This window comes from Lutra lutra, chromosome X, assembly GCF_902655055.1.
Source record: "Lutra lutra chromosome X, mLutLut1.2, whole genome shotgun sequence".
NCBI lineage: Eukaryota > Metazoa > Chordata > Mammalia > Carnivora > Mustelidae > Lutra > Lutra lutra.
Genome location: NC_062296.1, coordinates 83,911,945 through 83,935,339, shown reverse-complemented (window position 1 = coordinate 83,935,339; position 23,395 = coordinate 83,911,945). Strand labels below are relative to the sequence as shown.

At 44.7% G+C, this 23,395-nt stretch overlaps 1 protein-coding gene across 5 annotated transcripts in view; it reads right to left on the bottom strand.

The window, feature by feature from the left end:
- Positions 1–23,395, bottom strand: part of SH3KBP1 (SH3 domain containing kinase binding protein 1) — a 340,123-nt gene that overhangs the window by 275,925 nt on the left and 40,803 nt on the right. For all 5 annotated transcript variants that reach the window (XM_047715300.1, XM_047715297.1, XM_047715298.1 and 2 more), the window contains exon 2: positions 10,621–10,778. In XM_047715300.1, the coding sequence (XP_047571256.1) occupies positions 10,621–10,778 (158 nt within the window). The remainder of the gene's footprint in view (positions 1–10,620; positions 10,779–23,395) is intronic.

Genomic DNA, 23,395 nt, shown 5'->3' with positions numbered 1-23,395 from the left:
GTAGAGGGCAAAATGGAGCTCATTATTTAGTCCAGAGGTTCTGCAATTAGAATGTATTCATTCTAATAGACTTGAATTGAGCAATATGTTTACATATTGTTATGTCATTTATGTATTTGGGGTAAACTTTTCAAATGTATTACTATAGGTCACAGGCTTCTGACCCATGAGCTTGAGAAAAGATATTAGATTAAAAAGGATGATGTTGAATATCCGTACCATTGTACAAAAAGGAGTGCCCAAGCTTTATCAAGCAACAGAATCAGCTGAAATTTTAAAAATATCCTAAGGCCCCATCCCACCTCCCTCCCCAACAGCAAAATTCTGACATTAGAGTTCATCTGGAGCAGGGCCAGGCTGGAGACCCACTGGCAAGGAGTCCCCTGTGGGACTCCACATATCACAAGTGTAAATACCCCATAATGATCACAGCAATATCCTAGATGGTTCAGATTTTGATGTACTAGGAAGCTAGGGGGTTGAAACACATGATTTCAAAGTCCCTTTCTAAGCTCAGATTCAATAATCCTGTCATTAAGAAAATAAGATTAGGGGTGCCTGGGTGGCTCAGTGGGTTAAAGCCTCTGCCTTCGGCTCGGGTCATGGTCTCAGGGTCCTGGGATCGAGCCCCGCGTCGGGCTCTCTGCTCAGCGGCGAGCCTGCTTCCTCCTCTCTCTCTCTCTCTGCCTGCCTTTCTGCCTGCTTGTGATCTCTGTCTGTCAAATAAATAAATAAAATCTTAAAAAAAAAAAAAAGAAAAGAAGATTAATCACCAAGATCAGCAGGGTCAGGGGACTGCTCTCCCAGAGTCACAAGACATCCCCCCACATTCTTCCTGCACTGCGACAGTGACTAAGTCTGAGGAATCTGCTCAGTGGTGTGGGCTCTCACTGGTGACACACTTGTCCTCAATGACTCCAGACCCTTCTTGGAGTAACATTTCTAACAACAGCGTTTAACAGCTTCTAGCTGTTAGGTTTTTGTCTTCTAAAAGAAAACTACGTATTTAAATTTTAAAGAATAAGTTGAGCAGGAATGGGTTGCTTTCAAGGACCCCCAGGACGGGGAACAACTGGATAGTCAAACACCAAGATTATTAACCACCGATAGAAAAGACAGTCAAACTCCTGAAAAGCATATCCTGAACTATGAGAAAACAAGTTTCCTTACTAATTAGTAAAATGAAGTATTTTCCCAAATTGCCTTGCTTTCACAATTTGGTTTTTGAGTGTTTTTTTTTTAATATGTTGTTTATTTGAGAGAGAGAGAGAGACAGCATGAATGGGAGGGACAGAGGGAGAGAGAGAATCTGAAGCTGACTCCATGCTGAGCACAGAGGCCAATGGGGCGCTCGATCCCAGGACCCTGAGAGCATGACCTGAGCCGAAACCAAGAGTCAGATGATTAACCAACTGCATCACCCAGCCACCCTGGCTCTCACAATTTGTAGGAAAAACAGCACAAGCCCAAAAATGCAGGCAATGATTGCTCTTTTGAATTGAAATGGCTGACTTCTAAAGAGGATCCTTTAAAAATCAGAAAGTAAAACGAGCACAATTCTGAATAGAGAATAGCAACCTGGAAGTCTCTACTTTATGGCACTTATGGAAGTAAATCTGTGATTCTTTCTTACATGGAGAAGAGCAAAATAATTGTGAGCTTTCTTTCAGAGTGGTGCAAATATGCAAATACTGAGTGGACACTCGGGGAAGGCATAATGCAGCAGGCGACAACGGTGAGAGGCTTACTCCCATCAGGACGAGGCAGACGCCCAGGTAACGCTGTGGGCTCCAGCTCAAGTTCTAGAGCCAGCCTGCCTGGGGTCTGAGGCACTCTCTGCCCCGCCCTAGCTGGGTGACCATGAATAAGCTTTTTAACCTTAAGTGCCTATGCCTCAGTAACCTCTTCTGAAAAACAGGCATGATAAAAAAAAGAACACTACCTATGCCACAGAGTGGTATATAATGACTAAATGAGATAACACATGTGAAGGGCTTAGCTTCCTTCCTTCCTGGCATACAGTAAGCGCTCAACCAATGTCACTGTGCACTGTCAGACACTGGCGGTTTACACACACAGTGCCAGGCAGCAGCTAAGCCTGGAATACAATGTAGCCATTATTATTCCACAAAGTAACAGCAGTCAGGGCTACAAGAAAACCAACTGTAGGTCCATTTAACACGTTCCAACAGAGTCACCTGATGAATCCAGTCCAAACCCTCCAAGTGGTGTCTTAATCAGGAACATCTTTGCAGAACAACGTCTAACCTGTGCCATCTGGAGTACAAAATGACTGAAGGCCGGGTCACAGGAGCTACAAATGTCATCCTATGGAAGAAGTTACATATGTGACAATGCAATATTCCATTTAATGTGTCTCATCTGTGCCGCTAGCCTCCAGTGTAAACATCCCCACAGTACGGCAGAGCCCTGTGCAGCCGCGCACATTATGGCCAGATGTTATGAGCGCATCGGATAACACGCCCAGAAAATTCCTGCTACCTTTCTCCGAAAGACAAGTATCCTGAAAATAATATCCCATATCATACACAAAATTAACAGCCCTTGGGTTGAAAGTTTTTTGAAAAAGTGAAATGTGGAACGCCTGGGTGGCTTGGTCAGTTGAACAGCCAGCTCTTGGTTTGGGCTTAGGTCATGGTCTCAGGTCCGGGGATGGAGCTCCACACTCCGCAGGGAGCTGCTTCAGGATTCTCTCTCTCCCTCTGCTCCACCCCCATTCTCTCTCTCTCTCAAAATATATAAATCTTTTTTTAAAAGGTGAAATTTGGGTGCCTGGGTGGCTCAGTGGGTTAAGCTGCTGCCTTCAGCTCAGGTCATGATCTCAGGGTCCTGGGATCGAGTCCCACATCGGGCTCCCTGCTCAGCAGGGAGCCTGCTTCCCTCTCTCTCTCTCTCTGCCTGCCTCTCTGCCTACCTGTGATCTCTCTCTGTCAAATAAATAAATAAAATCTTTTAAAAAAATAAATAAAAGGTGAAATTTGACGAGAGATCCACTTCAGGGTCTCTGAACGTAGAAAAACAACTTGGAAATCTCTACTCTATGTCATTTGTTGAAGTAAATTTGTGATTCTTTTTTAAATAAGTGGCCCATGCCCCCCCTCCCCGAGGGGTTCTCATGGTGGCCCCTCCAACACAACACCCCCTGTTCCCTCTTCGCTTCTCGACGAGCAGCACCATGTCATCCGCCTCCACTGGCTGCCGTGAACAAGCGCCTCTACCCAGAGAAAGCAGAAGGAATGACAAGGAAGAAACCACATTTTATCCTCCCAGACCAGGATGAGGAGGAGAAACCCCATCCTTCACGATTCCCTGGGACCCAGGGTCTTCAAGCTGTGAGGGTGGCAGGAGCAGCAGTCCCCCAGACGGGGCCCATGGGCCAGAGCCATATAAACCACATGGTCGCCAGGTCCGTAAAAACCCAAGTTTGCTTCCATAATACAGGAAGCTTGATTCAGTCTTGCACCGAACTTAATTGCCACACTACCTCTTAGTAGCATATCCTGTTGCAAGCGCTCTCTCCTTTGTAACAGGAAGACAATCAGATCCAAGTTAGACTATAAGTGAAGCATGCCCCCCACCCTGACACCTGTGCCCTCCGTTATATAATTTTATTCCCAGAGAGAATGTCTTTCTCTCGTTTACCCAGCTCGCTTCTGCTACCATTATTCCTCCAGAGCCTCTGTTTCAGACTGAGGAGGAAACACTGCACAGTTCTGACAATCGAGAAATACGTAATGACCTTTGCCTTGCTCACAGACCCATTCCATCAGCAGCTGACTGATCTCATCGAGAATTCCACTTTGTGGGTCCAGAATTAAGGTGCTGACAAAGTGAAAGCTATCTGAACTCGTGCCTAAAGTCACAAGTATTACAAAACCATTGGACAAGGATTCACTTGATGCATAAAGTAACCCCTACCAGTAACCAGGGGGCCATATTCCACCGTTGAAACTGGAAAGACTGGCATGACTTAGAAACCAATGAGCAGAGGCACCATCAGAAAAAATTTATTTGGAAAGAGACAGATGTTATTTAATGATACTGGAGTGCCAACAAAATTTGAATAATGAAGGCGTAGACAAGTCTTCCTCACCGACAAGCAGTGTGAACAAGGAGCCATGATGCCTTAGGTCATCTTCTCTGGAGAGTGCGGGGTTGGGTGGCTGGGGGACAAGCTGCCACCACAGGCAGGGGAACAGAGGAAAGTGTCTTGGGAGTCTACCGAAGTCCCCAGGCCCTCGACCACACAGCACACACAAACAGACCTAAGAAGCACGGACACCTCTAGTGAGGGGACTGTGTTCTTTCTCAAGGTTTGAAAAGGATATAGAGGACAGAATTCAAATTTTATTCTGTGACAGAACTAAAATTTGAAGATGAAGATTATCATAGGAAAAGGGTAAACATATATGTACCTCTTTTCAGTGGGTCTGTTCCTCTCATATGGATAGAATTTAAAGGTCAGTAACTTGAAGTAGAAATTTAGAGTTCGGGGAAAGTTCCAGCACAGGCCCAGGCTTACAGAAGGGATTGTTTGTGTAAGAACGTGTTTTTGTTGCTGTTGCTGTTGTTGTTGTTGTTTTTTACTACCATCCCCCTAGTTTTCAAACCAGACATTTGATGAGGATTTGGGATCTTAATGGCAGAGAAGATGGAAAGGTATCTTGCTAATATTTTGTCTAACAAGAAAGCAAACAACAACTAAATGCTGTAAGAAGACAAGTTGCTTGTGCTCAAACACACATTTTCACAAGACAATTCAGAAATACCCAGGAGGACTCCCACGGGCTTAATGGATGGCCACCTACTAAAACAAAAGATATATTAACGAGAAAACATCAAATTTGAGAGAGCAAATTTCCTTTTATTTCCCACAGAAGTAAAAGAAATGGAAGATGAAACCACCACCAAAACATAACATTTTTTCCCCAAATAAGTACAAACATGATGCTGGGTTAGCAGTTGATTCGTTCACCCCACAAAAAAACAAGAAATAATCTCCCTCCTGTCCTGTATCTTTTATCTAGCCTTTGCAGACCGAGATACATTTCTATTATGAGGCTACTCGATAATGTAAAAGGCCATGTTTTAAAACTTCTATCAGCTCAAGGTAGTAAGACCCGGTACTTCTATATTGTGCCACCATTAAAAGCAGCACTATTGCAAAATTAAAAAAAAAAAAAAACGAGCAAAGTAACTGTGAGCTTTCTCTCAGAATGGTACAAATATGCACAACCCTGACCTTTCACTTCACTGATTACCAAACAACTATATTCTTCAACCACTTTACACAAATACAGAACAGGCTCTGGACATGCCAAAGAGAGATGTGAAACACCTAGCAAACGAAGGCAGAGGCAATGGGAAAGCAAGCTGAAAATCGTTATACCCAGCATTAGGCATGCAAGCTACAAGTAAACACACCCCAACCTTCCACGATGGGCCCTCAGCGGGCAGAGAGTACATTTCCCTAACTCATGTACAAATAGGCAGAGAGAATGGCTCACTTCCTCACAGACAGTGTCAGATCAATTTCAAAACCAACAAGCATATTCTTTTAACCCCTACCGCAGCTTCCTGCTTTCCACACGTCTATTTGTGTACAACAGAATGTTGAGGGCCTAGCTCCTGCTGCGTTTTCACCAAAGGCCCCTCCCAAAGCAGTCAGCCACATGCCTATGGGCGAAAGCTAAAGTTTCAAGGTTTTTTCTTTCTAAAATTCCTTTGGCTGGCCATTAAAAAATTGTGTCTCTGTGGATACATGTCAGGAGAACCCAGAAAAAGGCTGCTTAGAAATCCTTTGCTGGACTAAAATACACGGTGGACTGAATCTGGGGGTAAGGTTCTGAAAGAACGACCTTGGTAATTAAATCCAACATGGGAAAGATAAATTTCTATCAAAAAGCCCACATTTGCCTTTAATAGGTGGCTATCTTTCTGTTTTATGTGGCAGTTTCGGATTCCAGAAGGGCAGCCATTTTGGTGTTTTGTTTTTTTTTTTTTAATAAGTGACTTTAAGGATTTCATCCTAGTACCTCCTACTATTGCACCTCAAGTTATGCTCTCTTGTGGTCCTTGCAAAAAAAATCCAAAACTTAAAAATTAGGCAAAAAAGGATGATGAAGTGACCTTTTAATGTCAAGCTGATGGATTTTTTCTAAGCTCCACCCCCAGCAGGATCATGTGATTCTCTCTGGAAATGTAACTTGATTTAACTAACCCTTTATTAGGACATTTTACAACCCTATAAAAGTCAGAGGATAACATATAGAAAAATGATAAGGTGTGCTCCTTTCCTTTTTCCTTCTCTGGTAGAGATGAGAACCCTGGAGGTTAAGACTGTATTGTTCTCTGAAACACGAACCTATTTTGAATATAACTTTGCAATCTTATTTGAACATCCCTTTCTCCACTGACTTTTTCATCTGTTCCTCATAACCTCACTGAATCAGTTTTGTGATTCTGCTAGTTCCCTCCTTAAATGAGTCCAATAAAACTTTGACACAATAAAACCGCATGTAATAAAACATCTGCATGTTTCTAATAATTTAAGAAAGAGTCTTTGATATTTCTTGGGCCCAACAATCAAATGGTCCCTGGGAGAGTGAGTTCCAGACTTCAGGATTCCTCAGCGGTCATACACATAGGGCAGACACACGAGGACAACCAGATTCAGGCTGACTGGCTCTGCGGGCTAGGGTGGCACAAACAGGGCTCCAGCCCAGGCATGACATGCCCTACCCCATCCACAGAGGCCACAGCTCTAAACAGAAAAAAGTATATACATTTGAAAATAAATGAGAAGCCCTGCCATTCCCATGGGTCAATCCACAAGAGATACGAGAGCCTATGTCTATAAGAAGACCTATACAAGAATGTTCAGAGCCTTTATTCATAAAATACCCAAGCTGGAAATGACCCAAATGTCCATCAACAGAAGAACAAGATAAACAAATTCTGGCATATTCATAAAATGGAATAGGATACAGCAAGAACAAAGTACGATGTAGGCAACAGTTTGTTGTGCAATAGGAGTCACACATGAAAGAACACAGACTTTATGATTCTATTTATATGAGATTCAAATACAGGCAAGCTTCGTCTATAATGATCGATTACCTAGGAGAAGGGGAATGACTGGGAAAAGGCATGATGGTACTTTTTGGAGGGACAGAAATAGGATTGATCTGGATGATGGTTACAAAGGTACATACTTACAAAAAGAAAACCACCAAAAGGTACAGTTATGACTTCGGCATTTTACTCTATGTAAATTTCACCTGAAAATGAATAATTTTTTTAAGAAGAGGAGAGAGAGAGAGAGAGAAATAGATTCTTAAAAAGGTAAGTAAGGGGGAAGAAAGGAAAGGGGGATTTAAAAGGATTCTTCTTCCACATGTACAGTAAATAAATAAGAACTAACTAAATAAAAGAAAAAGGAGGATAAACTCAAAAGGACACAACTATACTCTGGTTGGATACATTTTTGCCTGACAACAAATCTCAGCCCAAGAGCTGGCAAAGCCCAGGCATCTTATTGACAAAGGGGTGACTGGAATGGCTGGTAGTTTTCTTCTGAGAAACTGCGACAATACAGAGTTGAGGGTACATACTGAATCCCAGCACCTTGGGGGACCATTCTCCATAAGGACACTTATTAAGGATCTGATAAATCAATCAAGAAAATGCTTAAGGTAAACTCTCTGATGGCGGTAACACTGGCATAACGGTACACAAACAAACAGCGGGATTCTACAAGACTACCCAATTCAATCCAGGGACAAATTCTTCTTAAGCTAAATAAAGCATATGTAAAGCCACTCTCAAAACTGCAAACTTATGCCAATATGATTGTTATTACCTAAAGATATACTTTCAGCTTCTAGAACCCTCTACGGCAGTTTGCGTTATTGTTAAACTCCACTGCATCCACCTACTAGATTTTTCAATAATAGGCCTAAAACATTCCCAGTGGGTGAACACTTGAAAATAGACTCAGCCATCTGAAAGAATAGAAGTTTCTTTTTCTGCCAAATGTGACAGCCACAAGTGGTGCAGCCCCAGCCGTTCCTGCCACATCCTTTCTGGCTCCGGTGGAATGAGCACCTCCCTAGAGTGTGACTTCCCATACTGGAAGTGCTCAAGCTGAGGTGAGAAGACAAGTGATAAGGCCCTCAGGCCAGGGGAGAGGGAGACATGAACAGCGACACACTCAGTCGGTGGCCAGCCACATGCTAAGTCCTGCCTCCTTTAGTCCTCAGAGTGGCCAGATGAGGTAGTCAGTCTCCAAAAAGGAAACAGATGGCACACCCGAATTAGGTAATCTGAGGTGGGACTAAGAAGGAGACTTCCTCCCCACCCCCTACCCCAAAGTGGGTGAGGTACAGAGAAACTCTGAGGCAGGAGGCGGGGCTAGTGACAGGGGATGAAGAGAAAGGAATGTGGAGGAAGGGGACTTAGGAGCAGCCACCATCTGGCAGAGGGACAACCCCGGGGCAGCAAGCCAGCAGGGTAATCCCTGACCTGGCTGGCCTCCTTCCCTCCCGGCCATCTCCTGCCAGCATTCCCCTTGAGCCAAAGCCCATGGAAGCCAGAGGGCAGGAGCCCGCTGTGATGGCCCAAGGCCCAGCCCCAGGCCCAGCAGATGAAGGGTGGAGAGAGGCCCCTTGCCAGAACCACATCGCCCTGGGTTCACAGTGAGGAGCTCTCGCTCCCCAGCACTCCTTGAGCAAGCAGGAGAGGTTCTGAGCCTGCCTGGGCTCTCCGCGCACTGTGCTTCCCTGTCCCGGTGCCTGCCAGCTCCCACAAATGCTTAAGTACGTGGCCCAGCCTTAAGCCCTGAGCAAAGTACAACTCAGAAGTTTTCTGAGTCTATGGATGTGTGGTTTAGGAATAAGGGGGCACCGAGCCTACAGAACATCAAAATAAGGCTTTCAAAATAGGGCCTCCCCTCAAAACTCGTGCCAACACTGTTGTCCCTTCTCCTTCCCAGGGATACTCTCCCTCCTCCCAAGTCCTCCCTTCCTTCCCAGAGCTTCCTCTCTCTTTCCCACAGCCCTCATCTCCTTCCCAGGGTCCTCTTCTCTCTTTCCCAGACCTTCCTTTCTCTTTCCCATGGTCCTCCTCTCTCACTTCTTTCTCCTCTACCTTCACACCAAACTTTCTCCCTTTTATCTGGACAAACCCTCCTTCCCCATCAGAATTTGCACAACTTCAAGGATAGTCCTTGTCCCAAAATTGGGGATTTTGTTTGGAAGGGCAAAATAATTCCCCATTTACACATCAATTTAACAGTCAATCTGTGGTAGCCCAGATGTAATGCTTTCCTACTCTTAAAAGGGAAGAGAGCTGCTAGGTTCAACTGTAGTCCAAGAAAAAAAAAAGTTTTTATTCCCACAACTACTTACAGAAAGTAAGGTTATCAGCATGTTACCAACAAAACTTCCCCCAGCCCTCTGCACAACAACAAAAAAATGAACCAAAGAAATGTTAGCAGGATCACTCTGAGGCAAAATCCTAAGAAAAGACACTGAGCTGAGTTCCTATTTGTTCTAGACTGGGGGGCAGAATACAGGTAGGGGGCTCAGGGGTTGGACACTGTTTCTCATCATCAATCCCTTTTCATAAAACCCTCCCATGTAGCCCTTGAGGCTCTCTGACCAGGGCACCTGCTTATCTAGGCCCAGCATTCCCCATACCACCTGCTCCCCACAGTCGCAGGTCTTAGGCATGGTCTGCTACCCGCCAAAACTACAGCAGACGCTCTGGGGATTTGTGCACAAAGCCTTCCTACCACGAACAAGCCAGCCTTCTCCAGCATTAGACGGGAGTGGTACAAAAAGTACATGGTACAAAAAGTTTTTAGACCTACTTGGTATTTCCCACAGGGAACAGCCTCGAGGTGACCTGCCCCCTCCCTTTTAAACCCAATTCCAACGATTATGTACAACTTGCAGTATATAATTTCTTAACATGAATGAGCTACATTTTTATCATTAACCCCTAGATGACTTCTGCAAAGGGCATAGTTTTCCAAACCTTATTGAAAAAGTAGATTTTATGCAACACTTCATGGTCACAAAGGGGAAAGGAAAATTAAATAGAATTCCCATTAAAAAAAGTGATGTGAATATAAAGGTCGAAAACATAGCATAACTGGAATTCTACATTTAGTTTGATTACTACTTGACTTAAATAGTCAAAAACCACTTTCACCTCATTTTGAATGGAATGGAAAAGGGTAAAATTCCTTTAAAACATCAAAGCAAGCAAATGAGTATATAAATAAAAACAATTTAACAAGCTTTGTATTTTTTAAGTGATGTACTTTAAAAAGAGAACATTCTGGGCCTTAAGAAAACAAGTTCAAAATGGGTCCCTAGATAGCTGGTGCAAAGCTCCACATGCTCTCCTTTTTTTTTTTTTTGAGCTGAGCTGCCAGGGCTTTTTTTTTTTCTACATGCTCTTCTTGATAGCCACAAGAGGTCAAACTGCCAACTCATCCCCTAAGAAAGCCCATGAAATCCCTGATGTGCCCCCAAATCTTTGGTCAGTAGAACCCACTCAGGAGACAGGAAAAGGGTTTCACGTTGTACTCACTCTTACAAAGTTGTCAGGGAACAAACCTCTCCTGCCGTTGATCTGTCCCTCCCACCAGCCTCCATCCTCCTTCCTGATGTTGGTGATGATCTCACCCACGCTGATCGTCAGCTCATCGTCGTGCTGGGCCTGGTAGTCAAACTCCACTATGGCCTCCACTGGAAGGAACAGGGACAGAAAAAAGGACAGTTTAGATGAAAGGCTGCAGAAGTCTGAGGCCCACCAACCCTGGAAGATCAGCAGTCATATTAGAGGGAGTTCCCCTCTACCAATACTTAAAGTAATAGGGCCCCACACAGCAACCTGATTTTGGTTAACCTGAGGCCTGTCGCACAGAAACCACAAAGCATAGGTCCGTGGTCAGGCACAGTCAGAGTGGCCTACGGGTCTCAGGGCCAGCAAGAGCTTCAGAGGGGAAATCACACAATGGCAGAAGGCCAACAACGTGTGTACTCCCAGAGGGAATGCGGCATCACTTCTCCAAGCACAGGGAAGGCGGTAACAGATGCAGATTTGGTACTGAGGTGTCCCCACCCCTGCCAAGACTAACTGTGTGATGGTAACTTCTCTGGGCCTCAGGCATGTAAAATGTGGGTGATAATAACCACCACTCTACAGAGATGATGCCCCTCTCTCAGCCACGACATGTGTAAGGACAGCTGACACAGAGGGCCCCGCTGGCCATGCTGATGTCTTGGACTTCTTATGTCTACGTGCACAACTGCCCTCTCCACAGAAGGCCTCTCAGGCAGCAACACCATATTTTTTTAAAGATTTTATTTATTTATTTGAGAGAGAGAGAGAGAGACAGAAAGAGAGAGAAAGAGAGAACAAGCGCACAAGCAGTGGGGAGAGGCAGAGAGAGAGAATCTCCAGAAGACTCCCTGCCGAGCAGAGACCCAGACATGGGGGCTCAATCCCAGGACCCCAGGATCATGACCTGAGTCAAAGGCAGACGGTCAGCTGACTGAGCCAGCCAGACGCCCCTCAGGCAGCAACACCCTTTTAAAGCATTCTCCCGGTCTGGGTAATGTTTTACACCTGGTCATTGGTGGAGGCAACAGGTGACACAGATGGGTCTTCTTGTTGACACAGTACACATGCACATTAGCGGAGCTAAGCGATCCTGAGCATGGTAACTTTCCATAGATGGACCGTGTGATTCATCTACACTTTGGGTCTCGCCTCACACACACCTCAACCAATAAACCTCCTGTCCTTTTCCTTCTATATTTGCGGGTCAATATGAATGAAAGAATGGCAAATGAACAAGTAGAAGGGTAGCAAAAATTAGGTGAACCCTCAAGTAGTAAATTAGCCATTTAGGGATTATAGAAATGGAAGAGGAAAGGTTTTACATGAGCCCTGCATGAAGCACAAATACAAAAATGAACTCAGAATAGATCAAAGACCTCCATCTAAGAGCTAAAACTGTAAAATCTTCATAAGAAAGCACAGAAGAACTCCTTAGTAATCTTGGGTTTGCCAAAGATCTCTCCAGTAGGAGACAAAAAAGCACACACGACTTTTGAAATTTCAGTCCAGTGGGGCAGGTTTCCAGGGAAATGGTTGGTAGGTGAATAGGCCCCTCATCACATGGGTTTTGCATATCCTTAGGGATGAATTCCCACAGTGGTTCCGGATCGGAAGACCCTGGCTATGCAGACTAGCACGCTCGCCCTGTCCATTGGTGTCAGCTAACCCAGCCAGTTCATAAGCACCCCAACGTGAAATGTCCTCATGTGGATCATTTTTCCATTCCAAAATTAGCTGGCTGACTTTGCGTCACGAATCTGCCCAGGATGAAGGTGAATTGTAAACCCTTTTCATCGCTTATCAACAAAAAGGAGGAGCATAAGAGCATAAAGAAAGCAACCTTTTCAGATTTTTCCTGGTTCCTGACCAGTATAAAGGCAGAACACTTCTACTTTCTTGTCTCATGTTCTGCTCACCAGCAATTCAAATGAGCTGTCGTAACAATCAGAACCAGGTCAATTAAAAAACAACTTTCTTCAAATGACATAGCGATCTACTGAGGCTCTGCTATTGGAACGGAGCCTACAGTAACCAGTGTTTCTGCGCCCGACATTTTCCTGCATTATCTCATTTAATCCTCACAATGATGTTCATCTTCCCAATGAAAGAACCTGAAGCTCAGCAAAGCAGTTAAGACCATTTTCTGAGCCAGTGCTCTCTAAAGTGTGATACGCTCATTTCAGGGACTAGTTGACCAAAAAAAAAAAAAAAAAAAAAAAGAACATCATTTTATTTTCATTTTAAAAAGAGAAAAATTCAACTCCTCAAGTATTCCATTTATAGAATGACATTGGTTCCTTCATCCAGCCTCTAGGGCTGGCAGTCAAGGGGGCTCTGCAGACAGGAAGCAGCCTGAGGGACAGTGGTGCTCCTCAACAAGATGGCGGTGAGAGCCAGAGCCAGCTTTCAGCTCCATGAGAACCCTGCAGTTCCCTGAGGCCTCCTGATAAAGCCTCCTTATGGCTATTACCTGTCAATAAAAGGATGAAAGCCTTGAAAAGATTTACGTTAATAAAGTAGGCAATGGGGGCACCTGGATGGCTCAGTCAGTGAAGTGTCTGCCTTCACCTTAGGTCATGATTCCAGGATCCTGGGATCGAGCCCCACATCGGGCTCCCTGCTTAGTGGGGAACCTGCTTCTCCCTCCCCCTCTACCAGCTGCTCCCCCTGCTTGTGCTCTCTTCCCCTCTCTGCCAAATAAATAAATAAAATCTTTTTTATTTTATTTTATTTTATTTATTTATTTGACAGAGAGAGATCATAAGTAGGCAGAGAGGCAGGCAGAGAGAGAGGGAAGCAGGCTCCCCGTTGAGCAGAGAGCCTGACGCGGGGCTCGATCCCAGGACCCTGGGATCATGACCTGAGCTGAAGGCAGAGGATGAACCCACCGAGCCACCCAGGTGCCCCAATAAATAAAATCTTTTAAAAAAGAAAGAAAGTAGGGGTGTAGCCAATACCCAACATGCGACCGAGTAAACAAGGAAATGGCAGAGCTGCCGCTTTCGGCTCCTGGTGTGAGCTCTTTGCAAGCTACATGGGGAGGTAAACACAAGGACAGGCTAACCAGGTCTTACAGGGAGATGACCAAAACCCTAAATTATCAAGACAATTTATAATACAGGTTGTTTTTCACTAATGATATAGGTGTAAAACACCCAATTATAGTATGGAACTACTGGGATTGCAAGACGTTTGAAAGTATGTACCTGAGCCATAAAGACAAATGCCTTCATTTCCTACCAATATCTAAAGTCATATAATACTCAATCTTATGTGTTCCCCAAAGTCCACCAAACCTAATAACAAATGCTTAGAAGCTTCTTTTGGGTTTTCTCAACTAATACAATAATATATGCATACAATCTATACATAAATATATACATGGAAATACTCAATTCCTTTTTTAATAATACGGTTTTTTTTAAGATTTTGTTTATTTATTTGACAGAGATCACAAGTAGGCAGACAGGCAGGCAGAGAGAGAGGAAGGGAAGCAGGCTCCCTGCTGAGCAGAGAGCCCGATGCAGGGCTCGATTCCAGAACCCTGGGATCATGACCTGAGCCAAAGGCAGAGGCTTTAACCCACTGAGCCACCCAGGTGCCCCAATAATAGGTATTTTTTTTAACCAAGAAAAGGCTTGGAACACTTACCTAGGCTCCCCACTGATCCCACTAGGGCTTGGAGATAAAAGCTCATAGTCTGTCTGGCGGGAACAGGAAATTATGGTGAGTGGAATGGGGGTGGAGGGAACCAACGCATGGACCTGTCTGGGGGAGAGAGCACAGGAAGGCAGGAAGGCTGGTAAGGAGGAATCTAGTCAATAGTCTACCTAAATACTGAACCTGAATCCTGTGTACTTTGGGGGAGTCAGAACCCCATTAACTTCCAGAATACAATCTTGCTGCTTCTTTCCTAAAGAACAAGTCTCACCTTCTCCCTTCTGTATATGGACCTCACCAAAATGAAGCTGGGAAAGGACTGAGGCATCTGCTTCAAGAGGGCTCCTGGGGGGGGGCGCCTGGGTGGCTCAGTGGGTTAAAGCCTCTGCCTTCGGCTCCGGTCATGATCCCAGGGTCCTGGGATCGAGCCCCACATAGGGCTCTCTGCTCAGCGGGGAGCCTTGCTTCCCTTCCTCTCTCTCTGCCTGCCTCTCTGCCTACTTGTGATCTCTGTCAAATAAATAAATAAATAAATAAATAAATAAATAAATAAATAAATAAATAAATCTTTAAAAAAAAAAAAAAGAGGGTTCCTGGGAAGAAAACCGCTACCTGCTGCTGTTGCAAACTGATGAAAAACACACCCTGTTTGCTTCAGTCTCTCTTTTGTTTGATGAGCCCCACGACGCACCTTAATTGATGCTTACTGTAAGTAAGCCTGGGGATTAGGAATTAGGGGCTCAGGGATAAATAAAGCATAACTACATCATTTTTGAGTCTTCCCAAGATCTTATTGACCTGGTCTTTCCAGATTTACACTTGTTTTTATCTCCTAGACACTTAAGTCATCACATATGTGCTCTCTCTGCCTTCTGGCACCAGCTGGGCCCTGACGGCCTCCTATCACCTTCCAGGCTCCTCCAGCCCCCAGTCCTCCCTGGGCCCTGGCCTCAAGGCAGTTTCTCATGGTGGTGGCTGCACACGCGTCTCACGGTCCCAGGGAGCCTCTAAAGGCCTTCCAGGTACAGATCACCCCCAGTGGTTACTTCTGGTCTTGCTCTCCTGTGAGCAGCCATGACATGTAGTAGGCACTCAGTCAGCCATGATACACCGAAGTGCTCGGCTTGCACTTCATAATGGCAGGTACTTCTCTGCCCAACCAAGTTGGTACCAAAATGCCAAGCGTCAATCACATTTTTGCAAATTGATTCAGATTCTTCAGTGCACTAAGGGAGCTTGCTATTTAAAGAATCCTGTGGTTAATTCTTTTGTAACATGAATAATCACTTCCTGCTTTACCTTTCCTGCCGAGATGAATTTTTATGTAACAGGTTGCTCGAAGAGGAGGAAACCTATGTATGGTTTTCTTAAGACTTCATAAATCATGAAGCTGGGTCTCTCCTACCCACTTGAAAGGTTCTGTCCTGTGTCGTCTGTAAGCCTCTGAAAGGTTCTGGACTTTGTCTGTCCACTACTATATCGCCTGCCATATTTGGTGACTGAGTACCCAAAGTGTTGCTAGCCCGAGTTGAGATGGGTTATGAAATACACAGCAGGTGGCAAAGACTTATTGGGAGAAAAAGAATGTAAAATATCTCATAAATTTAGATTGACTGCATGTTGAAAGAGTATTTTATGTATGGGGGTTAAATATATTATTCAAATTAATTTTGCTTGTTTCTTTTTATCTTATGGATGTGGCTACTGGGACATTTAAAATTACATAGGCAGCCTGGTAGTATAGTTTCATTGGACAAAGATAATTTAGGATAATACTTGGCAGACAGGAAATCAAGACCTCACATTTCATAAACATAGTCAAAATATTCACAAGAGCCCATAAGAAAGTCTGCGTCCCCGAAACCCATTTCCTTGGCTTCAGGAAGCTTCAGGGAGCTGCAGGAATGAGAAAACATTACCTGTGATTTTTGTTAATGGTACCCTTTGGGAAACCACCAGTGGGCATGAGCACAAAATTAAAACACTAAGCTAAATAAAATATATCAGAGGTGTAATTAGGGCAACAGTAAACAAAATCGCATACTTAAAGACAGCATAAATTACAAAACTGGAGAACGTCTCCCTGTCAGAAAATGACCACCCTCCAGCTGCCCTCTGTGCCAAAGCCAGCCTCCACACGTTTGCTGCACGGCTGCAAAGCCCCAGCTACGGCTAAGCCTCGCGTCCAGACAGAGCCAGACAAGGTAAGAGGTCTCCTTTAACATGTACAACACGCGAACCGCCCAGATCTCTGCCTTCAGACTCCCGGGAAGGTGTCCTCCCCACAGCGATGAAATGGCTGCTTTTTGACTGTCCGTTGACTAAGCCAGCTGCCAAGTACCTTCTCACAGCAAACTTCTCACGGTGGCATTTCAGAGGCCCCACTCCGTGACCTGGCCCCTCCCCACCTCTGTGCACTGAACTTCCTGTCTCCTGGCACCACTTAGCACACCACAAGTTCATGATGGCTCAGCCCAGTCAGACTGCAAGCTCCGTCTGGGAAGAGCCATTACCTTTTTCATGTTTCTACCTCCCTTGCCTAGCATCATGTCCAGCTCAAAAGTATTTAAATAAACCAGAGCATGAAGGAGAATGAAAGTTCTCCAAATAATTTCCCACATATGTATGTGTGTGTGTGTGTATATACATATATACATATATATATACAGAGAATTATAATTTCTAAATATATACAGGAAATAATTTCATACACACACATGCACACACATACACAGATGATGCCACAAACCTCTCATGCGGTCTTAAACAGCAGGAATTTCAGATGGGGGTGCCTGGGTGGCTCAGTCACTGGAGCATCCATCTCTTGTTTTCAGCTCAGGTCATGATCTCGGGCTCAGGAGATTGAGCCCCACATCAGGGCTCTGCACTCGGCAGAGAGTCTGCTCAAGATTCTCTCTCCCTCTCCCTCTGCCCCTCCCCCCATTCTCTCTCTCTCTCAAGTAAATAAATAAAATCTTTTAAAAATAAATAAAGAATATCAGCTGTATATGCAGCAAAGAAAACCATCAACAAAATGAAAAGACAACCTACTGGATGGGCGAAAATCTTTACAAATCATATATCTAATAAGGAGTTAATATCCAAGATATATAAATAATTCATACAACTCAAAAGCAAAACAAAAAATAAAACAAAATGAACAAAAACCACACACACACAATCTGACTAGAAAATGGGCAGAGGATCCAAACAGACAATTTTCCAAAGAAGACCTACAGATGGCCAACAGGTACACAGAAAGGTTCTCAACATCATTCATCATTGGGGAAATGCAAATAAAACCACAAGGAGATATCACTTCCCACCTGTCAGAATGGCTATCATCAAAAAGACAAGAAATAACAAGTGTTGGTGAGGATGTGGAGAAAAGGGAACCCTCGTGCACCACTGATGGGAATGGTGCAGCTGCTATGGAAAGCAGTATGAAGGTCCCTCCAAAAATTAAAAATAGAACTACCATGTGACCCAGCCATCCCACTCCTGGGCATGTATCTGAAGAAAATGAAAACACTTACATGAAAAGACATCTACACCCCTATGCTCACTCTTGCATTATTTACAAGAGCCATGATATGGAAGCAGCCCAAGTGTCCATCAACAGATGAATCGATATGGCACACATACATAATGGCATAATATTCAGACATAAAAAAGAACGGAATCTTTCTATTTGCAACAACATGGATGGACCCTGAGGGCATTACACTAAGTGAAAGAAAGAGACAAAGAAAGATAATTATTGTATGATCTCACTTATATGTGGACTCTAAAAAAAACAGGAAGGAAAAAAGCTCATAGATAAAGAGAACAGATTGGCCCTTGACAGAGGCAGGGTTTGGCAGTGGTAGGAGGGGGACGTGAAATGGGGGAAGCGGGTCAAAATGTACAAACTTCCAGTTATAAAATAACTAAGTCATGGGGATATAATGTATAGTATGGTGACCATAGTCAATAATACATTACTGTATGTATCAAAGTTGCTGAGAGTAACTCTTAAAAATTTCTCATCACAAGAAAAAAAGTTATTTATATGCAGTGATGGATGGTAACTAGACTTACTGTGTTGATCTTTTTCAAATATATACAAGTATCTAATCATTACATTGTACACCTGAAACTGTTACATGTCAATTATATCTCAATAAAAAAGAAAGAGAATCATTTCACTTGTGAATCTTAAAGATTTTTTGTTTTGTTCCAGTTGTCTGATTGAGGAAAGCATACAAAATCAAGAAGTAATTATTGACCAAAAAAGATTTCACCAAGAAAGATCATGATTCCTGATCATTAGAGATAGAAAGAACATTAATTACCATCTTGTCAAATCCTGTTCTTAATTTTACAGATGAGGAACTAAGGCTTGGAAGGTTCCATGACTGAGGCACAAAGGGGGTGGAGCTAAATCATGGCAGCGTCAAGGCTGGGACTAAACTCTCCCATATCATAGTCCCAGTGAGAGAAGAGAAGATACAAAGTGAAAAGGAGGAAAAGTGAGACAAGAGAGATACAGACATCCACGGCAACAGGGGTATTTTTCCTTTCATATACAGCATAGTTCCCAGAATACCCAGAAAAATTTACACCAGTCAAGAATATACAAGAACCTGGGGCACCTGGGGGCCTCAGTTGGTTAAGCATCTGCCTTTGGCTCAGGTCATGATCCCAAGGTCCTGGGATCAAGTCCCACATTTGGCTCCCTGCTCAGTGGAGAGCCAGCTTCTCCCCCTCCCTCTGTCTACTGCTCTACTTGTGCTCTCTCTCTCTCTCTCTCTGTCAGGTAGATAAAAAAGAACATACAAGGGGTGCCTGGGTGGCTCAATGGGTTAAGCCGCTGCCTTTGGCTCAGGTCATGATCTCAGGGTCCTGGGATCGAGCCCCGCATCGGGCTCTCTGCTCAGCGGGGAGCCTGCTTCCTCCTCTCTCTCTGCCTGCCTCTCTGCCTGCTTGTGCTCTCTCTCTGTCAAATAAATAAATTAAAAAAAATCTTTAAAAAAAAAAAAAACATACAAGAACCTATGTTCAAATCTAATGAGATGGTAAGATCAGTGCCTGCTTAGGCCAGGGAGTGACCACAGACGAATACAAGAGATCTTACTGGGGTGACGGAAATGTGCTAAAATTAAATTGTGGTGAGGGTTTCACAATGCTGTAAATTTACTAAAGTCATCTAACTGTACACTTAAAATGGGTAGAATTTTATACCTCAATATAGCTTTTAAAAATTAAAAAGACTATGTGATGTAAATTTTGGAATTTATGATCGTAGCTATCACTGATTGAGGTGGTTGACTGCTTTTGTATCCCAGGGAGAGACCAATCCCCATTCAGAAGGTAAATCCATCTAGGGGACCCTCCTCTCTCCCGTAAGACACAGTTTGATGGGACTGCCCATGAAAATATCCCACCTCGGGGCGCCTGGGTGGCTCAGTGGGTTAAGCCGCTGCCTTCGGCTCAGGTCATGATCCCAGGTCCTGGGTTCGAGCCCCACATCGGGCTTTCTGCTCAGCGGGGAGCCTGCTTCCTCCTCTCTCTCTGCCTGCCTCTCTGCCTACTTGTGATTTCTCTCTGTCAAATAAATAAATAAAATCTTTAAAAAAAAAAAAAAAAGAAAGAAAATATCCCACCTCTGCCAGCACAGGATCAACTAGGTCTCACAGCAGTAGATGGGTATGACAAAGACTGGATGTGGCTAGAGCAGATCCCCCAGCAGGACTCCCAAAAGAGGTAGGGATCTCTGGGACTGCCTGGCTGCCATCTTTTCTTCCATCCTATAAACCAGCCAGTAGCCCTCCAGTAAATCCTCTTCCCTATCACGATTGAAAGTGAGTTGGTTTCCACTTCTTGCAACCAGAGGAACTTAACAGATACACTTGTAGGTCAACTTTTTGATCAACAGACTCGTCCCTACATAAGACTGGCCACGGCCCAGTTCTCACCATCCCATGCTCTCCTGGTAGTGTCAAGGCTGAAGGTTTAGGGACCCAAACTTCCTAGGTCAGGGCCACCAGCACTGTGAGGACCTCCAAGTCCAACAAAGCTGACCTCCACATCAGCACATTCTCCTCTGGCATCTTCACAAACACACCACTAAGGAGACCATTCAGGGGCCAACAAAGGGTCATTCCCAAGGCCTGAAACTGTTAGAAACTGAACATGAGCTTCCCCAAGGAAGACAGGCACAGAACACAGAGTCCAGGGAAGAAAGAGTCACTGAACTCTATCCCCAGGTACTGTTTGCAGGGATGTCCTCCTGCAGAGTTAAATGACATCTGCAGGGGCCCAGCAGCAGCTCGTAAGAACTGGGCCTCAGCAGGGAAGGGAGAATGAGAGCCATTGCGAGAGAAGAAAAAGCAGCAGCCGGCCGTGAGAGAGGAAAGAAGGCCCGTGGCTGACCTCCTCTTCCCATGGCACTAAGGACATTCCTGTGACACTGCTCATGAGGCTGGTATCCAGGCCCAGCTCTCAATGTGTGCTGCCTCTTCAAGCATCTTCACAAAACATGTGAGCTGTGGGAGAAAGAACACAGGCCCTGATGCCTAAAAGGCCTGGGAATGAGTTCCGGCGTAGATCCAAGCTAGCTGTGCAAAAGGGGCCACACAACTCACTTGAGTTCACCGGCTCTGTGCTTGAAACCGGGAGGTAATATACCCATTTGGGTTGTTGCAACAATGAAGGACAGTGTGTGTAAACTCCTGCATGCAAAAGCTGCTCCGTAAACCACTCCGTAAACCACTCCGCAGCCACTAGCCTTATGGGCTCATATCATGCATGCTGAAAGGTTCCCCACACGGGTCCTCCTCTCTGCTCCCTGGACTAGGAGGCCTTGAAGGGCAGATCTAAGCATCTCTTCCCCCTCACTGGGCATCTGACACAGAGTAGATGCTCCATAAATGTAGGTTAGTGAGTGCACGGCCTGAGAAAGTATTCCTCCAAACCACAGCTTACTACTCAATGCCATGAAATGCCATGACAAACGCGAGTGCACTTGTTTGACTCTAAAGCTAGAGAAAGTAAAAAACCAGTGTGACTAGTTAGTCACAAAACAGGTTATGGCCCACTGGTCCAAGCCTCCCAAGTGCCACTGTGATCAGCCTTGACTCCATCCCCACCTCTGCCGTCCCCCCATCCCCATAGCAGAAGGGCCCAGGCGGAGATGGGAATGTGATGCGGGGCGGTGGGTGGGCTGCCTGCTCCCTCATCCAGAAGAGTTTTGCGAAGGCTGGGGGGAGAGTCCCTCACAGCCTACATTTGGAAACCTTGGCCTCACCAGGCCTCACACAGGGAGCCAGAAACAAGGAGTTATTAAACACTTCCTGACTGCACACCTAATGCATAGCTCTGTTAAGAACGTGCCTTCAATAGGCCGGTGAAGAATAACTCGGCCTGAAAAAGATGTTTGTTTTTAAGATTTTTATCTATTCATTTGAGAGAGAGAAAAACAGAGAGAGCATAAGCAGGGGGAGCGGCAGAGGGAGAAGCAGGCTCCCGCTGTGCAGGGAGCCTGATGCGGGGCTTGATCCCAGGACCCCAAGATCATGACCTGAGCTGAAGGGAGACACTTAATGACTGAGCCACCCAGGTACCCTGAAAATACGTTTTTAAATAAAAAAGAAAGCATAGAGAATGTGTGCAGATGATTTTGCAGGTTAAAAAAAAAAAAAAACTAGCAAAGAAGCAAGACAATTGATAATGGTTGATAAGCCTGTAGAGAGAATGGTTCTATACAACAATCCTGGAGGAGAAAATAAACTGCCCCTTAGAAAACCAGTTTAAGGGGCGCCTGGGTGGCTCAGTGGTTTAAAGCCTCTGCCTTCGGCTCGGGTCATGATCCCAGGGTCCTGGGATCAAGCCCCGCGTCGGGCTCTCTGCTCAGCGGGGAGCCTGCTTCCTCCTCTCTCTCTGCCTGCCTCTCTGCCTCCTTGTGATTCCTGTCTGTCAAATAAATAAATAAATCTTTAAAAGAAAAAAAAAAAGAAAGAAAACCAGTTTAATAAAAAGTTAATTAAATCAAAACAGTTTATCCACTTAAAGAAAACATAACTTTTTTTTTTCAATAGAAGAAAGCAAGTACACGAATGCTGCTTTACATAATAAATACTTGAGTTCTAAGTAACAAAATGGCTTGAGGATAAATAGATACGCACTCCTCCCGGACTTTATAATAACAGCCTGGTTCTCAGATCCAAAGGAAAGACCTGGAGACAGGTACCTGATTAGAAGGTGATCCCTTATTTTCCTCAGTAAGAAGATCCAAAAAGTTTGGGGCCAACCAAACTTTAAAAAGGAAGCAGAAACAGCCAAACATCTGCTTATACTATGTTAACTTAATTCGAGAGCATATAAAGTAAAATAATTAGAAAACACTGCTTCTCCCCTGACACCCACTCATGTCATGAACCAGTTTTATTCAACAGACACTGCATGAAACACATTCGGTTATGGGTAACATATCAAAATATTTGCTTAAATGTCTTTATTGAAAATGAATTCTTAGGGCCCTTTGGAGCAGATACCTTGTGAGGACTATTACAGAATACAGCTCTGGCTTTTCTCAAGGACAGTGTGGGGGCGGCGGGGGTGGAGTGTGGCTCTAGAGGTGGACATGTGGCATGAAAGAAGAAAGACAAAAGGCTTTTCCTGCTGACTTCAGTGCGGGTAAGCGGGCTGAGCTGTAAGAGGCAAGAACGTTTAGAAGACTAGGGGAAGCGGGCCAAAAGGAGGGAAGTGAAGAACAACTCCACAGAAAAAAAAGGGGGGGTCACTCTGAGCAGGGCAAGGCCTGAGTCACTGCATGGCCTTCTGTTAGTAAGAAATGCACTGTCTGGTGAGGGAGAAAGTAGACAGGTGACAGGAAACCACAGGGAACCTTTGCTGCCTTCCCCGACAGATTCAGTGCCCCCCCTTCAGGCTTCACTTACAGCCCCAGGTGTCATGGTCCCCCTAAAGTGTGAGCCCCCGGAAGGCAGAAGGAAGTGTAACACTGCAGCGTGGGGGCCTCCTGAAAGAAGAGTCACATTACCCAACGTTTCCGCCCTCAAGCGCTGAGCTGACTGTTTGG